General features: G+C 37.1%; 1 protein-coding gene across 1 annotated transcript in view; it reads right to left on the minus strand.

Annotated features, from left to right (window-relative positions):
• The window catches only part of pcdh11 (protocadherin 11), a 218459-nt gene that overhangs the window by 113264 nt on the left and 89921 nt on the right, over window positions 1–15274 (minus strand). The window contains exon 4 of the mRNA XM_051650158.1: window positions 8736–8795. Coding sequence (XP_051506118.1) covers window positions 8736–8795 — 60 coding nt within the window. The remainder of the gene's footprint in view (window positions 1–8735; window positions 8796–15274) is intronic.

Here is a 15274-nt window from a genome sequence, read left to right on the forward strand (position 1 = left end):
AGATGAGTATTATGGGAATGGAACCACTCCAGCATTATCTTGATGTTGTATACTTCAATCGAATTTTAATGCAACTCAGTATCCATTTTCCATGGCTTCCCTTTTGATTTAACTATTCTGTGCCCAATCTGTGGTTAGAAACTCATCTATATTGTGGTTTCGACAGAATTACATCAAGGGCTATAGTGTGCTTTTAAGAGTACAAAAAGTAGATGGCTCACATTGATGTGTCTACTTGCGGTTCAACACTGATTCATAATGAGGTGGACAAGGACCGGTTAGAACAGTGTGGCATGTAAAAATCATACACATTCTTAGCTCACCCTTTGAAAAAAAAAAAAAAAAAAAGAAACCTTAAACCAGCCTAATATGGTTTGCTAGTCTTAGCTGGTCTCCCATCCTGGTCAGGCTGGGCAGCATTCCCCAAAAGCATCGCAAGCTTAAGTTGACTGTAGAGACCATTGGCGTCAATGGTTTCTACGACCTATTTAGGCTTACAAGTCTTTTTGGGAAACACTGCCCTGGTCTGATTTAGTCGGGCTTTGGGCACTTGTAAGCTAATCAGGTTTGGACACCAGCGTAATGACTAGTTTGCTGAAGACTAATTTGGCCAGGCTAGCAAACCAGCTGGACCTGCTTAAAGACCAGCAAACCATCTTAGGTTGGTTTATTTGTTTACTTATGTATTTTTTCAGCAGGGAAGTAATGTCTTCTTTTCATATTTCTAATATCCGGATAAAATATCCCATTTTTAATTTAAAAACAAAATATCTTATTTCTCAGTTGAAGAAGTTTGAAGTTTCCATATCAGAAAAATAGAATTCCTTCAGATCTAGACTCTTGACTTGCTTCAGAAGAAAATTAGGTGAAGTTTTCTCCAGAAGTTCCTCTGAGAGCCATAAGAACAAAGAAACATGAGAACATTATTAAAAAGCTCAATATATGAACTAAATGACCCCTCAGTGCCTGCCTTCTTCTCCATACAGCACAATCAGCAGATTATCTCTACCTGAATAACTCAGGATTCTTTCATTTCCCATCACAAATTTCACAATAATGGTATAAAACCAGATTACGTTTGATGCTTCTATGTTACGCTAAAGGTGGTTGTTGTATCATGTAACGTGAAATGCAATAATCAAGCAACAGCAAAAAGCAAATCATTTGAATCCTAATGGCTGGTGTTGCATTATATAATATCGAGCTTTCTCCAGGCAGAGCTTTCAAAAAATTAAGAGGTTAAGCTATGTAGTCAAGAGGCTAATGCATGGAAAAAGCCTTTGGACCCAAGCTGAGCTAAATCCAGCGCTCACAATGACACCCCATTAACGGGATGGAGGACACCAGGAATGCCTAAATCTGAACACTGAGCAGATTTCCAGGTGGACAGAAGTCAAGCGCCTTGGACTCCTGGGTACCTGCACTCTGCCACCTCCACTGATTTGACAAATGATTCTATATCAAAGGGCTGCGCACAGATTTGACTTAATTGATTGGACATCATGCAGTGAAATCCCTGATTGGTTTAACTAAGAGAGGAGGGAACGCGCCATAGTTTTAGAAAGAGCCAAGCACTTTGTGTTGACAAGGGGGGGAAAATTAGTTCCTGCCTTCTTTTAAGTATGACTGATTAACATTAAAATGTGTTTGAAAATGAGACAAATTAATCTTGTTCTGAAGCAATAAATCATCCAATCCGAGCACATTTACAGCTGTAATTCCAAAGGTTAGTGTTCCTTTCATCTCTTCATTAGTAGGGTCAACCACAGCCAGAGGATCTTTTTAGGGGCAAGTCTATAAAAGTGGTACACTGTGCACAGACCCCACTTTAATATGGCAATAAAAAAAATCCACATCTCTGCCAATTAAAGACACCACATTAACACAGATATTGTAATTACCATCTGAGAATACAGCCAAGACCAGGACCAACCCTGAAGAAAAAGAAACAGCATAGCTGGTCACCAGCATATGTTATGTTTTGGATCCTGGTGTGCTGGTGTCTCCAGCACTTCTTAGCTAGCAAAACCAGCAAGACTTATTTGGTCACCCAGCTTCACCAAAGTTATGCTGGTGAACAGAATAGCTATGCGGGTCTAGCTGGAAACCACAAAGTATAGGCATGCTATGACAGAAAGTTTAGCATGTGAATTTGACGTACTAATCATACAAAACAAACAGGCCATCAGATGAGTTAAACAAGCTATTAATATCCTAAATACAGATGCATGTACACACAACCTGCTGCATGGCAAACTGCAAGAGGCCAGTAGCGCAGTGTACCTTTTCTCTGTTTGACATGAACATGCGGTGCTAGCTTGTGACAGGCTCAGCGTAGCCCCGCACCTAGGAGTCACAAATGACCTTTCAGATTGTGATTTTTCCATTTCTGCTACATGTTTGTCTGCATATGTCCACCATAGCTTCCCCAGGCACCATGCTGGGACCGCGTGTGGGTTCAGGCATTTTGCTGCTTGTCTTCCGGGATCATGCCCACTCCCTTCTGAATGGTATACAGTCTATATGCGAGTGGAGTCCCCTAACGCAGAGCATGCTGCCTTGAGTTTTACATGCCACAAAGCTTTGCCACATGACTAGCCTGTTGTTGAAATGCGGGGGGGGGGGGGGGATTATATTTATTATCTGGTATGAATCATTTTGAAGATGTGCTTATTCACCACCGGTTCTCCAAAGTCCAAAACAACAACTCTCGAAGGAATGTGGAGGAGTGCACAGTCATGAGTGCGAATTTCAAAGAGAGGAAACAGAGAGGATGTGACATGATGGAGAGCACAATGACACTGTGTGGCTGCATCCAAAAACTAAGGCAAATGCCTTGCTGACTTCACAGGCATCGTTTTGCATATGAAGGCACCTTGGAAGGACATTGGTTTTGGGCAGCTTTCCAAAGCACCATAATATCATGTTGAATGATCTAAAACAAATTCATATGAGCTTCAGACATATCCAAGCAAATATTTAGTAACTACAATGCTTATTTATCCGAAAAATTGAGTCATATATTAATAAAAAACATAAAAAACTGAAGATTTATAAACTAATAACTATTAATTCAGATGCTATGTTTATTATTTTAACCAACCAGCGAATGTGCACATGCAGGATTTTGGAATATCAAAGACAGTAAAGGTTGGATCTATGCTGCCTTCAAAAACTGACCACATGAAATAATCTCAATAGACAGGATGTGATGCAATATTGGATTCTGACCTGCCTTGATGCCTTTGTATCTCCATATACAGCCTCCAAAGGCAACATTTTTCAGCTTTCTAATGCAGAAGGCTGTATGTCTGTTTGTAAGGTGAGGTATGTTGGTTGCACCATGCCTGGATGATGGCTTGTGCCAGGGTTCTGCATGCATCACACACAGGGAGGGAAGAGTCAAATTCTGCTCTCCATCTGCCATCTGCTTTGCGATCTCAACGGGGAGGCTTCTGCGGTATAGCGCCTCAGCATTCCGCAGAGCTGCTTGGGTTAATTCAATCCTTTGATGAATAGAGTTTAAATACCTGCAGAATATCAGACTTGGTCATCCATAGAATCTCCAGAAGTAGATGTGCCTGCTCTAATGTCAGACAAATGATCACTTCCCTCAAGTCAGGGCCACTTCATCAACGTTAAGCACTGAGGTGTGCCATCCTTCACGTTCTAAAAGGAAGTCTGAAATTGGGACTCTCTCCACTTTCACTATTGACCTACTGTGAATAACACTGCCTGCAATGAATTACTGCTGAGCGGACAAAGCGCATAATGTAAGATATTATTGGGGAATTTAACAATGCTCAGGCCTCAGGGACTCTCACCATGTAATGTATGGTCTTTGGAGTACAATTGCTATGGAAACAAGAAGCCCTGGGTGACCAAGTTGCCCACCCACACGGACAGCCGTTAATCATCTTCACTCCAGTCCTGGCACAGCAGAATTTGGCCAATGTGTCAAGCAGCAATTATGTATACTTAGTGCTCTCTCCACCCCCCTCTGCTTTGCACTCTCATTCTCGTTTTCTTTCTGACTCCATTCTTTTTCTCTCTCCCGCTATCCTTCTCTTCTCCTTTCCTCTGCTTTCTATATAATCACTGGGCTTTTAAAAGCTCTCTGTTCATTAGCTCGCTTTCATTGTGAATGCATACAATACCAGCAAAAGAAAATAGGAATGGTCTTAGTGCCACACAGTACGACATTCCTATTATAGAAATCATATCCAACCATTTAGCCATTATACTTTCATTTTGTGCTTTATTAGTCCACTGCTCCATTGTTTTCTTTGCATATTGGTTTGTGCAGATCACACACGCTAATGTGAGGTGACGAGACAGATTATGTTCTGCTGGACCGAGGGAAAAGGTAACGCCTTCACAAATCGGTGGCATCTCTTCATTACCTTCATCCAGATTAGCTGATTCATGATGAGCTGACATCAACATGCGAATTGCAACACCCATATTTCAAGGACAAAATACACCAGCAGGCGAGTCTGAACCCATCAGCACTGTATACAACGTGTTATTAGAGATGATCTCGACAGGAGTGAACTGCACAGGTTTGTGTGCAGGACAGGTCAGCAATTAGAGCCCTGTTGTGTGCCAAGAGGCTCAGGACAAATCTGATTGTCTTTTCATATGTCTTAAAATGAGCACCAGTGTGATTTTGTACAGTGCAGGTTGACATACAATGTTTGCAGCTTTTCTCTTGCAGCATCAAGTCACGTTAGATGGCAAGCAGCATATCAGGGGTCACACACTTAATACTGCTGAGTTTGACCACTTGCTGACAGGCTGTCAGAGGTGCGATGCCTGCCTTTCACTGACTTTTTGCAAAGTCTTTACTCTTGACCTGGCCAGTCAACCAGAAAAGGACATGAGCACATTGGCACATTTGGGGTTAGTGGACTGACAATAGTGTGAGGCTTTGCAATAGAACACATTATTGCATTTCTCACATAGGCCAGGCAAAAAGCGGAGGCAAAGTACTCAAAAGCTGAGGTAGATGGCTTTCAAGTATGACATGTATTTTTCTTTTTGTTTGTCCACACAAATAACGCAGCTGATTCTTGTCAGTGTTTTGGTAAATCCTCAGCCAAAAAGCATGAAATCACAAATAATTCCACATCTTGTAGCAATAGTATGGTTTAATTTAGGGCCTTGTTTCCAATCACAGATAAGGCACAATAAAAATGAAATACTGTATATACTATCATGCCTCCTTGCTCTGGTTCATGACAGTGTCAAGAAAAAAACAAAAACAAAAACAAAACAAGAACATTTTGAAGTACTTAAAGGAATAGTTCACCTGTCATGCTTTACTTGTGTCGTTCCAAACCTGTATACGTGTTAGCCTCAGTCAGCATTTACTTTCATTGTATGGAAAAAAGAAGATGCAATTAAAATGAATGGTGACTGAGATTAGCATATTGCCCTTTATCTCCTTTTGTGTTCCATGGAGGAAAAACACTTTACAATAAGGTTCCACTTGTTAACAGTAGTTAACAACATTAGTTAACATGAACTAGCAATAAACAATACTTTTACAGCCTTTATTAATGTTAATTTCAACATATACGTAGTAATACATGTTTTTAAAATAAAAAGTTAAAATTAAAATTAGTTAATGCACTATGAACTAACATGAACTTACAATGAACAATTGTATTTTTATTAACTAACATTAACAAAGATTAATAAATGCTGTAAAACTATATTATTCATTGTTAGTTCATGATACCCAAGGCATTGACTAATGTTAACGAATTTAACCTTATTGTATAGTATTACCAAAAAAAAGTAATATGGGTTTGGAACAACTTGATTGTTGGAAAATTAAGACAGAATATACATTTTTGGGAAGAACTATCATTTTATCCTTTATTTGTGTTTTGGTCAAAATTGACCAATTACTTTTTATTATGGTTACAGTGAGGCACTTGCAATGGAAGTGAAGGTGGCCACTTTTTGGAGGGTTTAAAGGCAGAAATGTGAAGCTTATAATTTTATAAAAGCACCTACATTAATTCTTCTGTTAAAATGCATGTATTATTTGAGCTGTAAAGTTGTTTAAACATTTTAGGGTTTTAGTGTTTGTTGACATTACACCGTCATGGCAACGAAGTTGTAAAATTGGCAATAACTTTACACAGAAAAGGTTAGTAAGTAATTATATCACACTAAAATATTGTTTACACACATATTGCTTAGGTCTTGTGGCTATACTTTTGAAATAGTTGAGTATTTTAACGTTCACGGATTGGCCCCAATAACTTCCACTGTAAGTGCCTCACTGTAACCCAGATTTTTGCTTATTTTTAAAGAAAAGGAGGGGCAAGTCAAAATACATTTTTTGTGGTAATCAATATTAGCCACAAATGTTGTTGAGCTTAACTTTATTGAACCCAGAATATTTCTTTAAATGTTCAGGAGCATCCCAATCCTTTAGATGAGCACATATGTGGATGCGTGTTTGCTCACACAAAGTTCTCGGACATGTGCACACACACGCACAAACACAATGTGTGTTGAGCACCCTTTTGTGCATCATCTTTCCATGTACAATCTTTGAGGAAAATTATCTACTTATCATATTATGATGTGTTTGAGTTCATTTGAATCGGGATAGTCTGCTATAATTAATGATATCTCATTGTTTATATTTATGTTTCAGGAAGTAATAAGGAAAAATGTGACAAAAAGAAACTCCTGCTTATTATATTTATGTGTCAAAGGGAATTTCATATACTAATGCTCACTGCAGTTTGGCCTCTGAGTGAAACAAATTTGCTCATTGCATCTTACTAATTGAGACCTTTCCAACGATATAACAAATTGCTATCTCATCTTTTTTATGTTTTTACCAACTCTGAATATATTTGTAGTGATAACAAATCTGCAAATTATGAGAACAAAACAGCTTTTATTTGTCAGCAAACTAAAAAGCATTATTTAAGAATTGGTAGGATCAGCTATATGCATTGTAAAGTCCAGGGGACGGATTCACACAAAAAGTTCTTAAAAAAAAAAAAAAAAGAAAAGAAACTTAATTAAAAGGATAAATTATAAGAAGTTTGTAAGAACGTTCCTAAGTGCAATTCTTGAAAAAATTTTTAAGAAGTTGTCAAATATTTTCTTAAGAACATCTTAATTCTTTTTTTTAAGAATAAAAAGACAGGCTTTGACATTGTCTGATCATACTAGCCTGCTCATGGAGTTGCCTTGTCTAATAGCCAAATAACAAATTAAATACTTCATCACAATTGTAACGATAAATGTATCTATTAACTGTTTTTAAATAGCAAGCACCTCGCGATGATTTTTTTTTTTTTTTATGTAAAGTGCGTGAGATGTTTTAGTATAATGGCACTAACTGTCATAGGAGAATTTACTTGCTGGTAACCATTTGATAACTTTTAATTTGACATGGAGGAAAAGAAAAGAAATAAAAACTTCAGTAGTCAATAGGTTCTTGTTGAGGAAATTAATGCAAGGAAAAAGTTCTCCTTCGGAAGCTTGATAATTATAACACGTTGGAAATTACGAGGCGGGTAAATGGGAAAAGGTGGTGGAGGCTGTCTTCGCTGTGGCCAACTCTGATAGGGATGTGGATTGGGGGTGAAAAAGAAAGTCTCAGCTTTCTAATTTTATAATTATTATGTTTCTATGAACTCTAAATATCGCGGAGAGAGCGCATCAGTTTGAATTAGCATAATTGGTCACCACATTAAGAAGCTTAAAAACAACATTTATTGTTTGAATTAGGCGATAACATTTACATGGTTAACAAGTTGAAAATAAAAACAACATAAAACACAATGACGTGTTTTGGTCTGAAATCACATTTCTAAGTAAACAGCCCATTATGAATTCTGACTCAACATAATAGAAAGCATCACATTTGAAACAACCCAGTAAATTCATCAAATATCTTACCTTTTAGGATTTAAGACAACTGTGAGGTTATCCTAATTTTAAGATGTTATTTACTATGATTTTTAAGAAAAACGTTTTTGAAAATTTGAAAGCTTACGTTTTTTCTTAAGAACAATCTTAAGAAGTTTTTTTTGGGGGGGAATACAAAATATTCGTAACTTTTTTCTTAAGATAGAAATTAAGAAGAAAATGGTAAAGAAGAATTTTCTTCTTAAGAACGTTTCGTGTATCCGGCCCCAGATTCTAAGCTTTAAAATCACACCTATTTGTTTAGATCAACCATGTGGTTATTAATTTATTAATTTATTACATAATTACTATTATTATTTTTTTTAAATTTTCTGTAGGGAGTGCCCCCCACTAGCCCAGTATAAATTCAGTTCAATAAATCCTTCTATCAACAGAAAATTATATATATATATATAATATGTAAAAAAAAAAAATACAAAAAAATAAAAATAAAAATACAAAACCTATCATAATTACTAAAAAAGTAGTTGACAAAATGATCTCATGGGATAATATATGCATTATGAGAGATTTGTTAAACAGTCTTAGAGGGCTGATTATGTTTGACCGGGAACACAAAAGGCGTTTGCACAAATGTACACAACACAAGGGTTAATGCTATACAAGCAAAAACGAAACACGTCTTGAATATTCACAGGAAAAAGATCATGTCCCAGAGAAAAATGTTCATTGATACATGATCACCAGTTATGTGTTATGTACAGAGATTTGCAACAATGTAACATTTTATTGCATAATGAAAACACAATAGTAAGACAGTGACTTACCTTATGGGGGCACATGGCTGGGACAACAGGGGATGTTTTATCTGGGGTCTGACTCTGGTTCTACAAGAAAAACAAATCATTCTGTGTTAGTTATTTAAGTTAGAGAGAGAGAGAAAAAAAAAACTGTTGCATTCAAGTGTAGTTGCTATAATTTGCATGTGCTTTGTAATAAGGGAGAACAAAGTGTCCTGTAATGTGCACTTATTCAGAAGCCAAATGAGTGAATAAAGGTTAAGGTCATCAGTCTCTGGTAGTGGAATACACTGCCAACAGATGGCTACAGAAAACCTCTTCATGCAGGCCTATTCCTGTGTCCACAAGCATAGCACAGGTCTCATTACATATGTACAGGATCTTAAACAGGATTTCATTAGCCAATTAACATATTGTAAATATGCTGCTACATCAGACTGATACATGAAAAGCAACACTAAAAAGGTTGCATGTTGGTAAGTCAACAAGGCAACAACAGATGGTCCTGCTGTTTGTTATTATGCATGATGCAAGGCCTCTACACACTGACAAAGGTAGCACAGAGGAAAGTGACCATCTTGAAGTGACCTCACATACATATGAGGAACAATAACCAGTCAAGCCTTCACAATGGGGGACAAACTTCACTCCCTAATACTTCTGGGATGCTCGGTTGATTCCAAGCAGATGCTGCCAGTCTTTGTTTGAGTATATCCAGTTATCTTTTCTTTGTAGGACTAATGCTCTCTGACACTATTAATGGCTTCCTTATGGTATCACCAAGAGAGATGAAACCTTGAGCGGTCTAAACTTCAACATCTATATTTCATCAGTACTTAGTGGAGTCAGCTTTGCCTATGTGGTAACCTTACTTCACACCCGCTGTCTAGTAAAAGACAAACACTGCATGGTCAGCCCTAGGCGTCTGAGATAATAGAAAGGGGTTTGGTCTCATCCTGCAAAGACAAGACTTTTTACCAGAGACATGGGCTATATAATCGTGTTCATTTTTGCACTGTTGACCAATTACGGAATCACTCTTCTCCTCTTCAACCTGGTTTTTGTGCTCCTGGAGACAGTTTTTCCTTTCATGAGCTTGTTTTAAACAATACATGATATGGTAACCTGAGCGGCGCTGGCACGGTAGGTCAAGTGGAGGGAGACTAATAAAGCACACAGTTTCCTGGTTTCAAGGGCAGCTCAGAGGACATGTTTATTCAGGAGAGCCGCTGTCAGCATCATTCGCGTTTACCTGTGTCTGCTCTACTATGGTAAATCGAAACATCTTTTCAGCTCTCCATTAAGAAGAGTTGGATTTGAACTCTATTTTGAAACGTGGTTTTATAAGTGTGGTGTTGTCTTTGGCATGTTAGTCACTAATAAACTGGGCAACAGTGGTTCTTACAACTGATGCAGGTAATGGAACAAAACCATAAAGAAAAAGAAAACACTGTAAAAAATAATCAAATTGATACAAATGTTTTTTTTTATTATTATTTTTTATTTTATATTTGATACAATTATACATATACAAGTAGTTGTCCCAAAATAGGAAAAAAGGTTTAAGTAATATGCATTTTTTGTCACTTAACTAATAAGGTTATATTCAGTTGAATGCTCATTGTATTCATACAGCTGTTTTTCAATTTGTAGAATATGGTGCAAGTAATATCATGGTCATGGGTTTGATTCCCAGGAAACACAAATCTATAAATGCAAACATTACACAGCTGTTTAGCCTTTAAAATATGTTTAAATATGCAGAAAAATAATTTATATTTGAGCCCACCAAACAGTATTGTCACCACCTCAAATATATTAATTTACAGAATTTTAATAATAATAATAATAATAATAATAATAATAATAATATATATATATATATATATATATATATATATATATATATATATATATATATATATATATATATATATATTTATATAAAGATATAAGATTTGAAATAAGTTTTTGTGGTAATCATCATTATATTATAAATGCTGCCGATTGAGCTTAACTTACTAAAATGTCTTAACCCGGAACATTCCAATAGAGTCAACTAGAAATTTTAGATGCAACCATTCATTAAACATGTTTTTAGTTGGAGGGACCTCAGTAATAGTACAGTGAACAAAATCTCTCTGAAAATATTGCATTTGTGTTAATTCTTTATTTCCTGTTTAATGTGTTGCTCAGCCACGGTTAATTATTTAATATGACAGGTATGGTGTGCGGGGTGTATTAACTTGTCCTGCGTGTTTAAATAATATATAATCCCATTAAAATCTGACATGGACGACAGACACACACATGCCACTGGGGCTTTATTCATTCACAGGTACACACACGCACCATTATCAGGCAGTGTGTATAGATGAAATGCCCTTTATGTGCTGCGCAGCAAAATTATACATTGCACTGACAGCCTAGGCTATTCACATTCTCCATAAAAGTAGATGACTTGAATAGCCTGTTGTTATTTTGGAGGGCAGTTAACTCTCTAAAATAACTGCGGATGAGTCGCTCTTTAAAAAAAATATTTACTGGTATCTCCCATCCTTCTCAGTTCACGTCATAATTTATGTGATTTTATGTGATTTTGTCATGGTTGTGAAGTGCATGTCAAATAAACCTGATGGAAAATGCCAGATAGAAGGCAAATGTATTATCTCTTCATATTACATGTTACATCTCTGCTTCACAGTAGTACGGAGACAAATTAGTTTTTATCGGAAAGCCAAATTGCTAATATTAAACCTCTCTTCTGTTCCTCCCCAAAACAAGCTATGGAAGTGATTTCTTCACTTTACTCTGGTGAATTTTCCAGTTGAAATGGTCTTGGAGAGAGAGAGAAACGAAAAAGAGACACACGCAGAGATAGATGGATAGAGAGAGAGAGAGAGAGAGAGAGAGAGAGAGAGAGAGCAGTAGGCTGCAAAGAGCTGTAATCTCATTGCCAACAGTGTTGAGGCTGACTGACGCTCAACATGCCATCGCTTTAAAGGGGTGCTCTTTGAAATGACAGCCTCCCATAAGTGCACCAAGACACGAAGCTTCTTGCTCCTGGTGTGCTCATTTGCTAAGCAGTGTGAAGCCCCTTCTTTTAGACTGGTCTTCAGTGCTGGAAGAAGTCTCAATTAGACTTTTGTAATAAGACAGAAGTAGAGTTGGGTATGTTGAGCCTGAGTTTACTGGATGATTCTATATCAATGAGTGGTGCCCAACTGGTTTTGCCTCAGATCCAGATTCAATTTGACATCGTGTCACCACCTTACACAGTACCAAACGTAGTTATCATTGAAAAGTAAACAAACATTTCCTTTATATCAAACACTGAATATTCAAGGTGAAGTGTGCATTTTTTGTGCCAAAAGGGTTAATTACCCTTGTAATTAATTTTCAAACAGGTTTCAGAAACACGCCCCATGTTTGCCATTGTTCAACCAAACATACATTTGAAAAGGTGAAATCTTAACCCTAAATAAGGTGGCTGCCGTTTCAACATTTCAGTTAAAAGAACCAATCGCCTTTTTGACGAAGGCATCACAATGCTCAATATGGCGGCTGTAGAAATGGAAGTCTCACCTTTTGCATGATTTGAGCTGAAGAAGCACAATTTATGATAATATTGTTGTCAGATTTCATTGAACGACATGAGGGTGAGTAAAGTTTGATGGAATTTTTGGGTGAAATATTCCATTAAGCAAAAGTCTCCATTTGGTCTCCAGTTAATCTTAAAGATATATCGTGTGATTTTGCTTTCTTATGGAAAAGTAAAGACAGCCAAAACAAGAAGCACAAAAGGTATTCATAGATACTGTTTCTCTGTGTAATTAAAAAAAATAAATAAAATAAAAAGAAACTGTTTTGCTCAAAAGTACACAGTGCTGTGGGCAACCTAATAGTCAAAATCTAATTTGGAATGATTTAAAAAAAAAAAAGTATTTATGGTTGCCAACAAAGATAAACCAAATTTTGTCACATACACCCAACTAGGTAAAAATAAGGTCATGCAAACGCTCTCTCTCTCTCTCTCTCTCTCTCTTTCTCTCTCACACACACACACACACACACACACACACACACACACACACACACACACACATACGCACACACATGGTCGTGCGGCTATCCTTATGAGGACTCTCCATAAACATAATGATTTTTATACTGTACAAACTATAGATTCTTTCCCCTAACCCACACAAAAAACTTTCTGCATTTTCACATTTTCAAAAAAACATCTAGTATGTTTTTTTATGCAATTTGAATTATGGGGAGACTAGAAATGTCCTCATTAACCACATTTCTAGCATAATACCCTTGTAATTACCAGTTTGTAACCTAAAAAAACAGTCCTTGTCAACCACCCAAACCTGCCCACACACACACACACACACACACACACACACACACACAAACACACATGTTGGTGCGGCTATCCTTATGAGGACTCTCCACAGACATAATGATTTTTATACTGGACGAATTATAGATTCTATCCCCCAACCCTAACCCCACACCAAACCCTAACCCCACCCCTAAACCTAACCCTCACAAAAAACTTTCTGCATTTTTACATTTTCAAAAAAACATCATTTAGTATGTTTTTTTTTTAAAGCTATTTGAATTATGGGGACACTAGAAATGTCCTCATTAACCACATTTCTAGCATAATACCCTTGTAATTACCAGTTTGTAACCTAAAAAAACAGTCCTTTTCAACCACCCAAACCTTCCCACACACACACACACACACACACACACACAACACACATGTTGGTGCGGCTATCCTTATGAGGACTCTCCACAGACATAATGATTTTTATACTGGACGAATTATAGATTCTATCCCCCAACCCTAACCCCACACCAAACCCTAACCCCACCCCTAAACCTAACCCTCACAAAAAACTTTCTGCATTTTTACATTTTCAAAAAAACATCATTTAGTATGTTTTTTTTTAAAAGCTATTTGAATTATGGGGACACTAGAAATGTCCTCATTAACCACATTTCTAGCATAATACCCTTGTAATTACCAGTTTGTAACCTAAAAAAACAGTGCTTTTCAACCACCCAAACCTGCCCCCACACACACACACACACACACACACACAAACACACATGTTGGTGCGGCTATGCTTATGAGGACTCTCCACAGACATAATGATTTTTATACTGTACAAATTATAGATTCTATCCCCCAACCCTAACCCCACACCAAACCCTAACCCCACCCCTAAACCTAACACTCACAAAAAACTTTCTGCATTTTTACATTTTCAAAAAAACATCATTTAGTATGTTTTTTTTTTTTTTAAAGCTATTTGAATTATGGGGACACTAGAAATGTCCTCATTAACCACTTTTCTAGCATAATACCCTTGTAATTACCAGTTTGTAGCCTAAAAAAATGTCCTCGTAAACCACCCAATCCCGCCCACACATACATACATACATACACATACAACTGTATCCTTAGGCCATAATGGGCTTGCTGTGTTTAAAAAGGATTAGCTGCATTAAAAATCACATTTTATTCTCTAGCTGAGCAAAACAAAGCAGTTCATAGCAAACATGTTCATTTATTACTCCTTCGCAGATGTTTAAATACAATGCATGAATATTTCATCACCAGTAATCTAGTCTTGTTGTGCATGTGCACACATTTATTATGAAATCTAAAGAAAATGACAGGGATACAATGTTCATTGTATATGCAACTTCACTGACAAATGAGCTAATCAATTTCCCCTGCTTTCTGTTTGATAAGAACGCTATATCGATGGTGCTGTCAACAGAGTTCCTAAAAGAACCTACAAATAATTCTGTTTGCCTCATGAGATAAAAAAGCCTCGGGCTGAGAATTGGCAGGAGCGAGCACCAGAGTACTTTTCACCTTAAAAGCAATCTTAAAGTGAGGGTCTGACGTCGTCACATTAACTTGTCTACTCCGATACACACCAGATGGGGCAGACTCATCACGATCTCAGATGACTCCCATTTAAACTCACAAACAAGAGCACTATTCACCCAAGGCAAAATAAGGCCCAGGGCTTTTTTGGCAGCCTGGTACACTGAGGATGCTTTGGCCCAGTAACATTCTCCTCACACACTGGGAGACTTTGTACTTGTTACTTCCTGGCTGACACTCAAGAGCACTGAACATTAAATAACTCGCACACCCATCACATGCTCTTGATTTTTTGTCTCAGATTATGACATTTTTTTATTTATTTAGCTGTTGTTGAAAACCAAAAAAAAAGAATGAGAAAAATAAGGAAACAACAACAAGACTGTATTTCCCTCCATGGGATTAAAAAGGGTCTGTATTTCAAGGATTATCAGATGTTTTTAATCATGTGACTTCTGTTTTTGATCTTTCTGCACACACACACACAAACGAAAACCTTCTCTCTAGATCTAAGCAGCAGTGGCACCACATCATGTGAGAAGAGAGTGATGACAGCTGAGTAAAATAAAATGCCTAGAAACAGCCTAGTTTACAATTAAACAGTCACAGTACCACGTTTGTGCCCCTTGCAGTTGTCACAAACTGTCAA

This window comes from Myxocyprinus asiaticus, chromosome 22 (genome assembly GCF_019703515.2).
Source record: "Myxocyprinus asiaticus isolate MX2 ecotype Aquarium Trade chromosome 22, UBuf_Myxa_2, whole genome shotgun sequence".
In the NCBI taxonomy this organism is placed as follows: Eukaryota; Metazoa; Chordata; class Actinopteri; order Cypriniformes; family Catostomidae; genus Myxocyprinus; species Myxocyprinus asiaticus.